Source organism: Pieris rapae, chromosome 20 (genome assembly GCF_905147795.1).
Source record: "Pieris rapae chromosome 20, ilPieRapa1.1, whole genome shotgun sequence".
NCBI classification, from domain to species: Eukaryota; Metazoa; Arthropoda; class Insecta; order Lepidoptera; family Pieridae; genus Pieris; species Pieris rapae.
This window is the reverse complement of record NC_059528.1, coordinates 4,283,072-4,299,253: the sequence shown is the minus strand read 5'-3', so window position 1 is coordinate 4,299,253 and position 16,182 is coordinate 4,283,072. Positions and strand designations below refer to the sequence as shown.

General features: G+C 34.8%; 2 protein-coding genes and 2 long non-coding RNA genes across 4 annotated transcripts; all 4 read right to left on the bottom strand.

The window, feature by feature from the left end:
- Nucleotides 1-1,092: 1,092 nt before the first annotated feature.
- LOC110993661 lies at nt 1,093-5,368 on the bottom strand. Its single transcript, XM_045632774.1, has 6 exons — nt 5,236-5,368; nt 4,680-4,825; nt 3,815-4,045; nt 2,959-3,099; nt 2,490-2,595; nt 1,093-1,904 (listed from the first exon to the last, which is right to left on the bottom strand). Exons 1-6 carry the CDS (start codon nt 5,265-5,267, stop codon nt 1,853-1,855), a joined length of 708 nt encoding a protein of 235 aa, XP_045488730.1. The 5' UTR covers nt 5,268-5,368; the 3' UTR covers nt 1,093-1,852.
- A 541-nt stretch (nt 5,369-5,909) lies between these two features.
- LOC123690082 lies at nt 5,910-7,299 on the bottom strand. The gene is made up of 3 exons (XR_006750895.1): nt 7,150-7,299; nt 6,661-6,843; nt 5,910-6,180 (listed from the first exon to the last, which is right to left on the bottom strand). It is a non-coding gene; the product is annotated as an uncharacterized LOC123690082 (long non-coding RNA).
- Nucleotides 7,300-9,050: 1,751 nt separating this feature from the next.
- Nucleotides 9,051-10,198, bottom strand: LOC123690083. The gene is made up of 3 exons (XR_006750896.1): nt 10,149-10,198; nt 9,908-10,034; nt 9,051-9,217 (listed from the first exon to the last, which is right to left on the bottom strand). It is a non-coding gene; the product is annotated as an uncharacterized LOC123690083 (long non-coding RNA).
- Nucleotides 10,199-10,218: 20 nt separating this feature from the next.
- Nucleotides 10,219-16,139, bottom strand: LOC110993662 (Down syndrome cell adhesion molecule-like protein Dscam2; the record flags this gene model as incomplete). The annotated part of the gene is made up of 13 exons (XM_045632544.1): nt 16,026-16,139; nt 15,605-15,750; nt 15,014-15,149; nt 14,628-14,747; nt 14,231-14,407; nt 13,403-13,547; nt 12,585-12,733; nt 12,005-12,206; nt 11,627-11,781; nt 11,318-11,388; nt 11,008-11,230; nt 10,656-10,783; nt 10,219-10,311 (listed from the first exon to the last, which is right to left on the bottom strand). Coding segments are annotated over exons 5-13 (1,230 nt in total), but the record flags the coding sequence as incomplete, so codon positions are not given.
- Between the last annotated feature and the right edge of the window lie 43 nt (nt 16,140-16,182).

The window sequence follows — 16,182 nt, the reverse complement described above, 5'->3', positions numbered from 1 at the left end:
CATCGGGCGTCGAGGCAGAATACGAAATTCCACCCGTGTCACCTCGACGTCCGCCGTTCCACAACTTAGCGTTTTTCAAGACAGTTTTTGCCGCGCACCACCACTTTGTGGAACCAGCTGCCCACTGAAGTATTTCCGAACCAATTCGAATCAGGGTCCTTCAAGGAAAGGGCGTACCAATTCTTAAAAGGCCGGCAACGCACTCGGGAGCCCTCTGGCATTGAGAGTGTCCATGAGCGGCGGTATCACTTAACATCAGGTGAGCCTCTAGCCCGTTTGCCCCCTGTTCTATAAAAGAAAACAAACGTCGAATAAATTTATTTTTATTCATTGTTTTAATATTGAAATATTTACAGAGTACGGCAGTGACTTTTAGCAGAATTAAATAAAATCTTAAACATACTGAATATTGAGCAAGAATACGTGACTATAGTTTGTCACAAAACAATAGCAAACATTCGTACCAACCACTAAATATATACAGCATTGCAATACATAAACATAGGTCTTATAAATACCATCATTTTGGCAGTTAAGAAAATAGCAACTGGTGAAAAGAAAATATACAACGTGATCATAGGAGCTACTTCATACCAACCAATTCAAATAGAACTGGTCATAAATGATTCTTTTGTATTAAAAATACATGAACCTTTAGTTCCCTAAGCCTTTTCTTCTGCTTAATGTCTTGGTGAAATCAATTCCACGATCTGGCATTTCAGATTATACCTTCCATATTCTCTTAACTCTCTACATATCTTTGAAATTGAAAAAATTCTAACTAATGAAAAGAGCAAAATATTGGTATTACAATTGCACCCAGAGATGAATGTTGGCATTCTTTTATTCTTAAGAAACCTTTTTTTATCTAATTACAAATTAAACTTATAATGTTGCACGGTTTATATGAGCAACCGAAGACGCTTCAACAATCAACATTGCTTTTTTTTTCAATCATTTTATGACATATGACTATGTTATAAACACTTCAGTAGCCCATTAAGAATCTTATAAGATATTTGGGAGCTTCCTAAATATATTTTTAACAATGCTTTGCCGACTCTTTGTTTTCAATTTTTAACAGAAAATTCGTTTTATTTGAAAAATATATTTACGCAACTTCGAGTTAAAGCTGGACATGGTATAAAGTAACGGAAAAATGTGCCCTGACGAATACTGTATGAACACTAGATATATATATGTACAATACTAGATGTTTTTATGTACGCAGCTTGATTTCTGAGTACATTACATCTTACAGACATAATTTAACATCAAAATAAAGCACTTTTGTAGCTAAGACCGACCTTAGAAATATAAAATTATTAACAATAGGAAAATGGTTCAGACACGGTTTTGATTTAATACATGAAGCATTTTAGCAATAGGAACGAGATCCTCTAGCCCTGTAGTAAGGAATTGCTGGTAGTGAAATTACCAGTATACATATATTATATACACTATATTAACCACCAGATATTATTCATATATACACAAAATTGTATCTTTGAGTCTGCTTTTATTTTTTTACCAAATTTGTTACCAACGCCATCTCTGGGTTATTACAAAAAACATTTGTGCAGTTTTAAATTTGATTTATAATACAGCTATCTCATAGATTTCCTAAATTACAAACACCTATGTATCAAAAAAATATTTAGAAAATTTACAATTTTGATTTATTTTATCGATGACACATTCATCTTCATAATATCCAAATAGGCCGCGAATAATTCGAGTCAATTATAAAAATTATATTAAATATCTTTAAAAATTAACATTAAATTGTCCATATATCTACTAACAGTTATAATTTATCTCTAATTGCTTGTAGCAGTCTTTATTGTCTTAATTAAACATGTATTGTAAAATCCCTTCTTTCTTGCTCTTGTCGCTGAGGGTATCTGTAATTAAAATAATAGTCAAACAGTCGAATTTGGTTCTTAGTGTAAAATAATTTATTAACTAAGTGACATAGGCCCATGGAAAATTATTTAAGAGTACAATTCACTCAAGTTTATGCTAGTTTTGAATAGATACAATAGATAGCGCAACAATAACAAACAAAGGAATTAGAATAGCGACATCTATTGCAATTTTCATAATTATAATAGCATAGCAGGAAAATCACATCTACCGTAACCCTAGATTAATAAAGTCCAAAATTAGCGCCATCTATTGTGTTTTACTGACAATAGGTGAAGATAAAAGAGTACGGAACTATTTTCAGATAGATACAGATTTCGCTTGATTATCATTAAAAAAAACTAATAATACTTTTTTTCTGAAATTGTTCCATTAATCAATTAATATTTTTGTATGTATAATATTTACTTGGTGCGTAAAATCAACTCGAACTCAACTTTTGAAATAAATGAATCTTTCTGATTAAAAATAAAATATTTACAAGTAAGACTGCAAACCAACTAAGGCTGCGTTTGCGATACAGACAATGTTTTAACAAATGTTACTGCTGGTACTAATACTACCTGGTAGAAGTAGGTGTGTGTCGGCGTGGTCTCCTGCGAGCCTTGTCCCTTGACCCTGAAGTGCAAGATTCAGCGCTGGAATCCGTCACACCACGAAATACTTCCTCTGTAACACATTTTTGAAGTCATAATTTTTTTGATGCGTTAGGGTAAAACGATGAGAGTAAATTTTTACTAGTTTTTTTTTTTAATTTTAACCCTGAAGTTAGATAGGCAGTCAATTTTGTGATTATACAACTTTCAATGTATTAAATACCTTTTTTCTATTGTTAGTAACCTAAACCCAAAAAGTCGAAGGCGTGAGTCTGGCACAGGAGACTGATCACCTACTTGCCTTTTAGATTTTCAAATGATCATGAAACATAAATCTGAGGCCCATACCTAAAAAGGTTCTAACGCCACTAATAATAATAATAATAATTAAATTTATTTTAGTTAGGCATTCAATTATACTTGCTAACAAGCATACCTTTGTTTGGCACGGCGCAATGTATCCGGTAGGCAGCGCTAGACGTACACTCGGCGCATGGTTCGGGTGACCCGGATGAATCCGAGTCAGATTCACCTCGACGCACCATCAGCGTCATCGCTCGGGATAGCGTATACTCGTCTGCAGATACGTTTAATTTAATGTCATATTTTTTATAAGTAAGTGAAAGTCTATTATTTATTTGTTATAGCCCATACATGGCCAAGTTTTAACTAAAAATAATATAAAACTATACAATTCAGTTATTTCACAAAATTTACAGAAATCCTGCTAACCACTAGTCTTTTTTGAAGTATATTTCTAAATCACAGTATATTACGCCACCTCACGCTTCACAAAAAGATTTCGCTTTCCGGCGAAACGACGAGAAACCCATTTAGCAGCGAGAGTAACCGGATAATGGGAGGTTTTTGACTCTGGACAGTTCAAGCCGTTTCTGCCAGAAACATAACCTTCTTTTGCACCCTTTCAATTTCCCATAATATCTTTCATCTGGGGATCATATTATAATGTAGCTGGTTTCAAGCATTGACCTTACTAATGATGAATAAAGCGCCGAGGGGGAAGAAGAAGAGGGCGCCCCAAGAAAAGGTGGATAAGAAAATAGAAGTGGTAACAGGTAATAGAGAAAGAAAGCCTCGGACAAAGTCAGTTGAAAAAAGCTAGAGGAGGCCTTTACCCGCGAAGAGGTTCCGATCCACGGTACTATAATATAGGATATTTAACTGTGTAATATCTTTTTTGTCACGATCAGAAATTAAACGGGCTTTATAACTATTATTATTATTATATTATTTAACTAAAATAAGAAATTTGTATTACTTTTTTAACTTACCTGAATCAACAGGATCTCGGTGCATATGCGAGCGATGAGGAGGTACTGCACTTAAGGGCGCGGGTTCAGCACGACCGAACGTTCTAAGTGTCCCACTAGCACCCGTCCCCACTGACCCCACAGTTCCAACAGGACCCACTGACTTCACTGAGCCTGCTGTATCTACACTTTCACTGCAAACGGCGCCACTTGACATGCTAAATGTTGCATATGGACTTATTTCATACATTTCTGAAATAAAATGCATGCATGAGTTACCACATAGTTTATATAAAGGTCGAAAGGACATTGATATTTCAATTATTTGATTACGTTACAAACCACACATTATGTTAAAATATATGAAGTATGATTTTTAAAACATTTAATGTAACTTGCACTTTTGTAATACTAATATTTTTTATTTTATATATCTTACTTTAAATAATTTTATTACCCGATGAACGTTCCTAACCTACTCTAAAATATCTCACTAGTGAAATAATTCTTTGAGAAATGAAGTATCTTTGAACCTAAGTATCGTGGTGTTTTATACATTTTACATTTAATCGCGCGCACATTCCAACTTGGTTAGCAAAGCGCCACTCACGCGAGAAATACAAATAATTAACAAAATTTCTATTGAGGTAAACCTATTTGTTTGTACACTGGCTGAGCTTACAAAAGTTGCTTGCTATATTGTTAGTTATAAGATTTAGACATAGTAATATAATTTTTTAACGTTTTTTATGTGGGATAATTGGTGTGGGTATTATTTTGGAGTTAGTAGAATAATGTAGTGGATTAAATAAATAAATTTTCATATATTTGTTTTAAGTTTGTAATACCTTATCAAATTGGAAGAATTTATTATAAATTAGTTTACCTTGCTGGTCTTTCTTGCTAGTTTTTATAGGTGATGAAGTATAGACTTGTTGACAATTTCGCCGATTGTCTCTTTTCTCTACTGACTTCTCATCTTCAGATACACTGCTCGGTTCGTAGCCCTTGGTGAAACATTTTACTCGGCTACTGAAATAAAATACAAAAAGAATATAGACACTTTATCAATCAGATAAAACAACTGTTTTCCTGATTTATACTTATAATACAAGTACAGCATGATAAAAACACAATAAATAATAAATGAACATTATTAAATTAAAATTGTAAGAATATTTTTTTTAAATAGCAGTAAAGCAAATTAATTGCAAAATATATTGCAAAACGCGAGAACGACTGGGCCAGTTCGAATATTTTGTATCTGATTTTTTTGTAGTTTTAAGTAACAAACAATTAAGTTCACACAGGCAGTATTCTGTAATTATATTATCTAAATTGTGCCAAGCGTATATACATTTATTATATCGTATGGAAGTTTATTTTTGTTTTCTTCATGAACTCGTATTTAAGATGAAGATGCATATTTCATCTACACTTACCTTCGCTTATACGCAACTACGGCGAGTAGCATGAGAGCTGTAACAAATGCGGCTACAGCTGCCAACAAAGCCGCGCCACCGCCATTGCTAACAATGTCTTCCCCACCAGATGGAAATTGCGCTGGTGCTGGTATGCGATCTAGTATAAAGCAAACACATAGTTGTGGTCCTAATAAATAACTTATGTTTTAGCTGTACTTACAAATTGTAAACTTTGAGAGGTAAGATAATCTTACACAGGTAATCCAATATATTGAAGATTAATTTGTAATATGAAACAGAAAAGAAGAAAAAAAAACTGTTGATTATGTGATTACACAAATTCCAGAGAACGTTTAGAAACCATAATACACGATGATTATATTTTGTCATTGAATTGTATTTGAGATTCCTTAAGATCTTAAACGTTATGTTATACATAACTTTAACTTTGAAAATAAGAAGACAAAAGTGGAAATGGGCAGGCCACATAATCAGGGAAAAGGATAAGTGGAGTAAAATAATCACACAATGGAGTGATAGACCACAAAAAAGACATTAGACTGTCGTCCTCCGTCCGTGTAGATTCTGGCGTTTCTATGGCCACTCTACCCCTTGTTGTTCCGGTGACTTGTCTAGTGAATATATATATATATATAAGATCTTAAACGTGCTTACCTCCTCCCTCCGTAAGTGTAGCGAAGTAATAAGTTGCTGTAGTGACTCCAGCTGTGGTAGTTGCAACGATCCTCAAATGGTACCAGGTAGCTGGTCGAAGAGTACAGAAAGTTACTGGACTAGCCTCCAATTCTACGCTCTCTGACTTCCAGGAAAACTCCTCAAACCCTCGGATGGATATAATGAAATGAATCAGCGGACAGCCGTTACAGTCCCAGGTCAGCATGTTCAACTTAACACAGGTGCTATTTGTGCTGATCAGCTGTTTCTCAAGTGCTGCTTTTGATACTGAAAAATATAAACTTTATTTGAGGCTTGAGGCATTACGAAATTCCCAGAAATGTGGGCATTCAAGAGAGTCGCTTAATAGAAAAAGTTGATGTTATATGACTAAGGGCCTGTTTCACAATGTATGGATAAAGTGCCAAATAGCTATGCAACACATAAATTATTTGAATGATAAAAGTTCCAAATAAGATACTTCACATTTCATGACGTATAGCGCTATCTGACAGTCGTGAAACGCAAAAATACTATTTATCCTACCAATAAGTAATAAATAGCTTATTTGGAACTTATCCGGACATTGTGAAACAGGCCCTAAGTGTTGTAATATTTAAATTTTGCGCCTTTTTGTATAGTTGCATATAAATTATGTAACTACAACTTATAGGATCATGAAACACTTTCCTAAAAAAAGCTATATTGTAAAAAAAATGCCTTGAAAGTTGTCGTCTTATTTATAATATAATAAATGGCCATACTTACATCCACCAGGTGTTGCAGTACGTAGTACGTCACTTACTGCCGCTCCAGCATCTCCCATAGCTCGCAGTCTCACTCGGTAGGAGGCTCCACAAGCCAGTCCACGAAGTGACGTACTTCGTGCTTCGCCCCAAACCCAACGATACTGCCATGGAGCTTCGCCTCGCGCGTATTCTAAGCTATAACCTAAAAAATAGTCAAATAACTTGGCATTTTTTTACAATAATGACAGCTTACAATAATAAAACATTAAAATACAAAAATATAATTAATATGTATAAGATGAAGATTATATATTTAGGTTTAAAAGGAGGAGTAATTATCATTAACATTTTCGTATTCTTAACTTTCTAGCATTCATTATTAAGTAATACAAAAGCCGCACTTATTACTTATGTGACCGAAATAACCAGGGGTAACAAATTAAACCATTTTTTAAATTATTTTATATTAAGAGTCCCCAGACAACATTACATAAACTGAATAATTTACTATGAGCTCCAGAAGAGTCCCACGCAAGAAGTAGAGCGGTTGGTGATGCGCTTGAAAGGGTAAGACGTGTTGGGGATGGTGGAGCCAATGCCATCAACTCCCAAGTACCGTGATCTTCACCCCAACGATTCCGAACTGTGCAGGTGTAGTTGTCTGTTAGACTTGGCTCGACTTCTGTAAAAAATGTGAATATTGTTTATTAATGTTTATAAATAATATCAAATGAATTATTATAACAATAGATATATTATGGTACAGTTTATTTAGATAATAAATAGAATTACAAAATATGTATCTAGCAAGAAAGCTTTGTGTTATCATATCCTCAAAATTGTTTTTACAGTGACTCTGTTATTGTAGGGATGTTAAAATATATATCTTTGTTTGAAGCTTAATGTTCTTTTCGCACAAGAGTCTTATACGAATCGGTAACGTTGCATAATATATTAGTTGTCAACTATCGATTGTATTTTAAAATGAATATAAGTTATTGGGTGTACCCCATCCCTTCTAATTAATCAAAATATTTCAGAATATATAGGTTTAAATGCTTAAATTTAAATTATAGTGTTAGTACAGAGGTGTCTCTGTGAGAAATGAAAGATGCGTTAAGAAATGATACATATAATTTCTTAATGCGTCTTTTATTTTATTAGTATTACATAAAACTCTCAATGTGAAAAGGCTATTTCATAAGATTTATTTCTTCTTTTATATGACTTAGGGTGCCATATCAGCCTCCTCTTGTATGCTCTTAGATATTTAATCATTTTAATACTTATGAAATGTATAAAACATCTCATGTCATACTGTAGACATACTTCTGCCGTTTCGATTCTAGCCTACTGTATTGTTTATTGTTTTATCTATGCTTTTTTAGTGTCATTTACCGTATTAATTAAAAAAACATGTACGCTTACTGTTAAAAACAAGAATATGCCCCTCCATTCTTATTCGATGATCAGCATGAGGAGGTGGTGGTCGTCTTCGAGTCCAAAGTCGTGACACAGGAAGAGCTCCAGCAGCAATACATGAAATCGCAATCGAACTGCCCACAGGAACTGTCAAACGACGAGGGAATGAACTCACTTTAGCCCCGCCTGAAATATATTATTCCTATATCATATAAGCATTCAGTATTGATAAGATATTTTTATTAAATTTCACAACTTAAAAAAACAATTTGGTTTCCTAAATTTCGTGTGTTTATATGTCCACAAATGTTTAAGGATCTAAAAAATCAGATGTTCGTCTCAATTTAAATCAACTATATTCTAAATTAAGGAAGAGTTCGAGTTTCTTATAACTGCTGTACCCAGCAATGCTTTGCTGTGGCACATTGTGATTGTATGGTTAAGAAATGAGAAACAAAGTATACATACGTTACATTTCATATAAGTTTAATTTGGAATACTTGTGGATAAACAATATTTTTTGTTTTTCCACTGTTTGCGTAGGTATATAGACTGTTTCGCAAATTGGGAACACGCAACATACTTAATTTTTTTGTAAATAAACAATGTAATTGGAAAATATTGTTTTTCATGTAACTGCGCCATTACTTTTGAGGTTGTTTTCCTCGCTTCCGGCAGATGGCGCGGTCACTGGTACATAGCTGATCGTAAAACAAAACTGATTTTTTGTAGTCGCGGATACGTGACTGATGCAAATTGATAAAAACAATCCTTGATGGGGATTATATATCATGCTACAATTTCAGCTCAATAGATGCAGAACTTTTTGAGTTTTTGATAGCATGAATAGTTTTTGGGATTATCACGCATTTTTTGAGGCGTCATGTATGATCTAGGTATCAGGTAAATGTCATTTATATTTCATTCCTTACAGTGCATTTGTCATGTTAAATTGTTCAAAAATAATTATCATTAACTTAACTTTAGCGCTAGGCTTAGCAGCAACAATGGTGCTCATATCGCCTTCCCCTGCGGCTGTTGCGGCTGACACCCACAATTCATACAGCTGTTGTTGCAGTCCCGATACAACCAATTGTTGGTCTTGATCCTGCTGACTGCTGGATATCGTCACCACTTCACTCTGACGACCTATCCTGTATAGACAATTTTAGACAGTTACAATCATTTAAGAGAACTATGTAACTGATAAGTAGGTTGTACGAAACGCCGAACGATATATTTTATATTATTTTAATAGGATCGTTTATTTTCGATTGATATAGTGGTATAATTAGATAGATTAATTATAATAATCCGAACATTCAGCCATATGTAAATAGGCATGCAAGTGTCATGTTGATTTTATAATGTCATATAATAAGAACATTAACATTATGTCATAATAATAAGTTAAGTTATATATAAGTACGTAGAACGTGGTGTCAAACTTATGCTATAAATATTCGCCCACGCTAATTTTTTAAAGGCATCTTGCCATTAAAAATTAAATCAAATGTATAATTATTTTATTGGGCACTAGATATACAACACATCTGCTCACTGAAAGTCGAAGTGCTGGTAATTCCTGATAGCACAGGCACTGCCTTTAGCATAGGTAAAGCGGGTCGCAGTATCAACTGCGACTAGAATGATTTTAGTATAAACGAACATCATTCTAGGCTTATTTTTAACTGCTTTAACGAATTATTCACGAAAAAATCTATCGTTCTATCCTGTAAAAGATAAAGACATACATTTTTAAACTAAATACTTCCGGACATCTGTCTGCGCCATGGCCCTGATCATTTGCCTAAATAGCCCCAGTGTTATAGAATTACACACACCTTTGCGGACGAGTGTACACACGATAGTGAAGTATTTGTCCATTCTTTTGCATTGGCGGTAACCAGCTCAATATAACCGAGTCTTCTGTATGAGGAAACACCTTTACATCTGCAGGAGGGCCTGGAACTGTAGAACGATGTAAATTAAGAACAATTTGTCACCTAGTTTAATTTATCCTATGGATCTCATTAAATCTGTTTACGTAATAATTAGATTTTAATTGGCTCTGTATGTACGTACTGTCATCGAGCGTAGCGCAGTATATATGTGCTGGGATTCCTAAGCCAGCAGTGGACCGAGCAGCAATTCGTACCGAGTAGTTTCCCGCTCGCAGTCCGGACAACTGCGCCTCACCACTTCCAGCACGCCGGCGTTCCCACACGCCTGATGCACGTTCTACCGACTGGATACATATATTGAATTATTAAAAAATAGGACGATGTGTGTCAGTCACAGAAGTCTTCATACTGCTATAAAATAGGTAATGAGAGAAAAATATGCAATGTGTCGATACATAAAGGTTCCATTATGATTTAGAGCCTTAAGCTCCCAGTACATTAAACATATTAAATTTGAGATAGTCATTTTCTGTCTAAAACAATCACAAACAAATGACATAAGCCTTCTTCCTTTACTAATAACGAGCGTCATACACTTATTAAAAACTACTATAGATAATATTTTATTTCTCAATACTTCAATTTTTTTTTAGATTATTATTAAGAACTGTCAACTACAAATTCTTACTCTGTAGGATATCTCATATCCTATAAGCATTCCTCCTCGTTTGTCTAGTGGAGGTGATTCCCACCAGACACGGAGTGATTGTGATGAAAGTGGTTCACAGCGTACATGTTGAGGGGGTGCGTCAGGTACTGCAACAAATAAAATTTAGTTTTAGTCATGTTATTGGTAAGTGCAGGGTAAACCTCAATTTAATCAAGATCATCCCATGGAAATTAAATTAATATGAATGGTCAAGGAAGGAAGGTTCTGCCTAACTATTAGCCTTTTTTTTGAAGTCAGTTAAAATGAATGTAGGGAAGCTTAACATCATTAGCTTAACTTAACATGTCATGGTACTATGAAAAATACATACCATCCTCTAATGTTGTAGTGGCTAGAGGCGTAGACGCCGGTCCAGCACCAACAGAGTTGTACGCTCTAACTGTGACGTCATATCTCGCGTGTGGTCTTAGTGCCCCGAGTCTCACACTTGCAGCTGCCCATCCAGCCACAGAAATAGATAGAGATGCGTTTTCACCCCGACACCATATTGCATACCCTAAGAGCTCGCCATTCCATGCCTCTTGGCTAGGAGCCTGGAATGAGGCAGAAAAAGCCACTAATCATGCCAACAAATTTCCTTAGGACTATATATATGTGTACATGACAGAAAAAATACGCACCTGCCATTTTATAAGTAGCTCGCCGGGAGCATCCGGTAGGACTTCTACTCCTCTGGGAGGTTCTGATGGAGCTGCAAGTATATACAAAATACTCACATAATCACATACAATAATAAAGGTGAACCAAGGCCAATACAACCACAGCACACACACATTACATACTTAAAACGTAGCCTATTCTTAAAAAAATTGTTATCTCTCATTCTTTTCTGTGATTATTGTTATTTTGTGTGTTTCTGAGTGTGTGTTTTGTTGGTAATAATGTAAAAGTTTTGTCTATTTTTAACAGAGTATGGCTACAAATCCTACCTTCTTCAAGAGTATTCACAATGACTGAATCTGAATAGTCACTGTCACCAATATCGTTAACAGCTGCTAATCTTAAAGCATAAGCAGTGGCAGGCCTTAGTCCTTCAACACGATATTCCAGGAGAACTCCTGACTCAGGATCTGACGATTCCTGCCTGAAAATGAATCGACTAATTGTTATTACAAACATTTGGCAATAACCTTGTAGAAATTCAGTTATAATTAAATACCAGCATAGTTGGACTTCTGAACATTCAGATTTAATATTTTCATAAAATTCTAAATACGTTCACTTGTTGTTCACGCGATAAAAAATTTTTCATTGCATTACCTACTACTTTATTGAGGTGAAAATTTCATTATTATGTTGTTACTTACTTCTGAACTAGTATATCAGCGGGCAATTCTCGCGTTGGAGCAAGGCTCCAATCAGGCGGCAGCTGCGTGTGACCAACAACTCGATACTGCAAACGAAACGCACGGAGACGCGCGTTGCCGTCGAAACCGCGCCGCCACTGCACAGTTGCTGCGCGACCCTCGCGCTGTTTCACTGATAAGCCACGTGGTGCTTCCGGAAACTCTGTTAAATAACTTTCCTTGATAATAATAATTATATAATCCAACGTTTAGTAGTGTAGTTACGCCATTCTGCTTAATGTACCAAACATCCAATAAAAAATACATTAAATTAGATTTTGGACAGTAATAACTGATTTTTATTTTATGACCAGCTAAATATAATGCAGACTTATATTTTTACAGTAAAGTTTTTGCATTTTATGTGAAAATATTGTTGAAATAGAATCTCCTGTAACCCTTAATTTGAATTTTAAAATTTAAAAATATAATAGCACAGGTTAATTTAACCACCAGGCCAGGCAAAAAACCAGGTAACACCAACAATATAAATTGTGTAGCGAAATAATATGTCTCCATACTGAATTATGAGCATTTATACCTTGCACCGCCAGATATATGAGAAGCTCATCTCTACCGTACGCGTTTTCCGCGCGACACCTATAAACGCCGGAGTCCCGTCGTTGTGCGTGCGCTATCGTCAACTCAGAACTCGCTCCGCTTTCTGATCGTTTCTCCGACACTGAGACTCTAAATATTAAAGAAAAAAAAAAACTATTAATTTTTTCCTGGAACTATATGCATATTTAAAACACTTTTTATAAGAAAAAGTAGTCTTGTTATTAAACTAATCAAACAGACAAAACTAATTTCTGATTACGAAATCTTATCTTATATCTTTGAACGAGCAATTCTTGTATATATGTATATAATTGGAATCTCGGAATCGGCTCCAACGATTTTCATGAAATTTAGTATACAGAGGGTTTCGGGGGCGATAAATCAATTTAGTCAATCGTTTCTAGAAAATGTCATTTTATTTGTGTTTTATCAACTTAAACATAGAATTGCTCGTTTAAAGATGTCAGTCAAATAAAAACTTAAATATGAATATAATTGATTCCATAATTTTATTAGTATGTAATTCGTACTTAAATAAAATTTCAAAAAAAAACACGATTTATAAAAAAAAAATACCGAGTTAAGCTCGGCCATCCAGGTTTTATTCTTGGAACATAATATTGTTGAATACATATTAAATACCCTATATGTATATAGATATTAAAATGTAGAATAAAACATATATTTTCGGATAATTAAGCATTAACAACTAACTACATATGCTTTTCATAAGATTCTCATTTCAGATGTTTTTTTAGTAAATTACATTACTTTTTAAGTATTGTACTAAATGTTTACCTGTAAGTAATAAGCTCCAAAGGTCTCATATTGTGAGTCCAGTGAAGTTGGATGGGCGAGTCGCCTCGAGCAGCGCAAGATAGTGTTACAGACGCCGTCCGTCGAACGGACATATTACGGGACGAGTATTCAAATTGGGCCGGCTCTGAAATCATAGAAAATGTCGATGAAGCAAAACGATAGATAAAGAAAAAAATTATATTGTACATGAACGGTACTCCTTGGAGATTTTTAGTTAATTAGTAATTTAAACTCTGTTAAGAAATTGATAACTACAAACATAGCCAAAATGTTCAAACAACTGTTTCAAAAATACTGCTCATAAGCTTCTTTCTTTTTTCTTTTTCTTTTTTTTTCAAGTTGTCATAGTTTTAACCGCGTAGTAACTGTAACAATTTGAAATTTTGTTTATTATTTAATTAAATTTTTATTTTAAACGGATACTAAACTTTCAAGGGGGCACAAGAACGGCTTGCGGATGGGGCAAAAAGTCCTGGAATGGAAGCCGAGGACCAATAGGCGAAACATTGGAGGGCGTCTCATTAGCAGGACAGATGACCTGGTGAAAATGGAGGGAAGGCATAGGATGTAAAGCGTGGGGAACTGTCCGTACTGGAAATGTAGGAGACAGGCCTATATCCAGCAGCAGGTATTCACAGGCTGAATAGCGTAGAACCAATGACAATTGAAATTACTACTTCAACTACCAACCAACCAACAGATCCATATAGATTAGCCTTTTGTGCCTGCAAAGGAGTTACGACAGGAATCTCCAACCTCCAGCAAGTACATGGATGTCAGAGAGTTATGTGAAGAACTGGCTCCTACCATTGACAGAGATAGTGATGATTTTCGACAGTCCTCTGCCAACACCATTGTCAGAGCGGCACATGTAGCGACCTTCATGTGTGTGAGACGCGGATAGCGCGCTTAATGATCCATTACCCAGCACTGATATTGCCGCTTCAAGACCCGTTAGGGGACGGAAATCAGTTGGATTCGAACCTGAAACCAAGATGTCTTAAGATATACTATATATTATTATTATTTTTTTTAGCGATTAATTTGTTTCTTTTTGTAATTTAGTGTAAGCTTATAAAAAATAAAATAATGAAATATAAACAGTTATTTCATACTTTGGATTATTTGTTTCAAATGGATGTGAAATGTTCTTTGAAATGCAGAATGTGGAAAGATTTTAATGCAAGATGAAATTATTTATTACCATGCCCTTTATGCCACGATATTTTCGGCTCCGGATATCCCTTTGTAGAACAATGCACTAGAATGGGAGTACCGAGTAGTGCAGATACGTCTTGCGGCTCAAACACCCATGACGGTGCAACTGAAAATATTTACATAAAGTTTATTAAAAAAATATTTTGTACTTTACTATTGGATATTTAAATAAAACATAATTCCATGTTTAAAATTAATTCTAAAAAAAGGAAAGAGTTTTGCGACTTCTAAAACCATAGTTTTAATAAATCAGTAAGTTTACGTAGATTAGCTATTAAATATTATTATAGATAAAAAACATTATTTCGGTAGTATTCAGGCATGAGATTTCATTTTATAATAAGTAAGGATTGACTTATATTTGAAATTTACCTTTAACAGCTAATCTTGCGGTATGATTAACCTCAGACGCAGAGTTGCTTGCGACGCAAGTATATTCGCCGCTGTGCTGTGACGTCACGTGGGAGAAAATCAGGAAACTGAATTCATCTAGGGATTTCTCTTGAACCTGATTACAAGGTTATAGATTTATTATTAATACATACTTATCTATTTATAGTACTTAACTCTTAACATAGTTTAAGTTCACGAACTAAAAAAATTGGCGTTATTCATCGCCCACTGGAGCACAAAATATTAATAACTAAAATAAATAAATTCTTAAAAGACCGGCAACGCACTCGCGAGCCCTCAGGGAGAGCAACGAGAATGTCCATGGGCGGCGGTATCACTTAACATCAGGTGAGCCTTCTGCCCGTTTACCCCCTGTTCTATAAAAAAAAATGAATCATTACAATTTTCGCTACAGATGCCGTATAATTCTAGGTATTAATAAAATAAAAAGTAACTCCTCTGTTAACGTGGGAGCTATTAACGAGTTCGAATGCCGACAAACCATATACTTCATGTGCAATTAAATTATTAGGCAATACTGCCTATCGATGAAAAATGTTATTTTGCTACCTGAAGGTTGGATGGAAGTGTCTGTCCATCTTTGAGCCAGGAGAAGTAGACAGGTTTGTCTCCAGAAGTGATGCCGCATAAAACTTGTATAGAACTGCCTTCTACTAGGTCCGAAGGAAATGTAAAACCAGCTATTTTTGGTGGATCTGTACCAAAACAAAGATGAAACTAAAACAACTATCAAATGATAATGCAATCATATGAATCAGTAACAGTAAACAAGTAGGTATATTTATTTTTAACTAAAATTTACATATTTTATCATATTTTCCTCAAAACATGAATTTTCATAAAATGTCTTGATATTTCAATGCGTTCTAAACCCAGTTGTGAATGTGTTTGTTTTCTTAGGATTCCTTGGCTTCCCTATTCCTTCCGTATCTCTATTGCTAGTACATCAAATCTTATATAAAAAACTAACTTCGAACAAATATCTGAACGTCCTTCTGGGCATAGTGTCCTTCGGGTGACGAGACTCTGCACGAATAAAGTCCTGCATCGGAAGGTTCAGCAGGCCATAGAAGTAGTTCCCCTCCTACGCCAGACAATGCGCGTCCGCCACTGGACGAGATATCTGT

Excerpts from the sequence above, each read along its gene's own strand:
- LOC110993661 (XM_045632774.1), bottom strand. The coding sequence starts at position 5,267 with ATGCTACTCGCCGTAGTTGCGTATAAGCGAAG. Across the intron at positions 4,826-5,235 it reads GTAGTTGCGTATAAGCGAAG|TAGCCGAGTAAAATGTTTCA; the intron begins GTAAGTGTAGAT and ends ATTTTATTTCAG. Across the intron at positions 2,596-2,958 it reads TTGCGCCGTGCCAAACAAAG|AGGAAGTATTTCGTGGTGTG; the intron begins GTATGCTTGTTA and ends AATGTGTTACAG.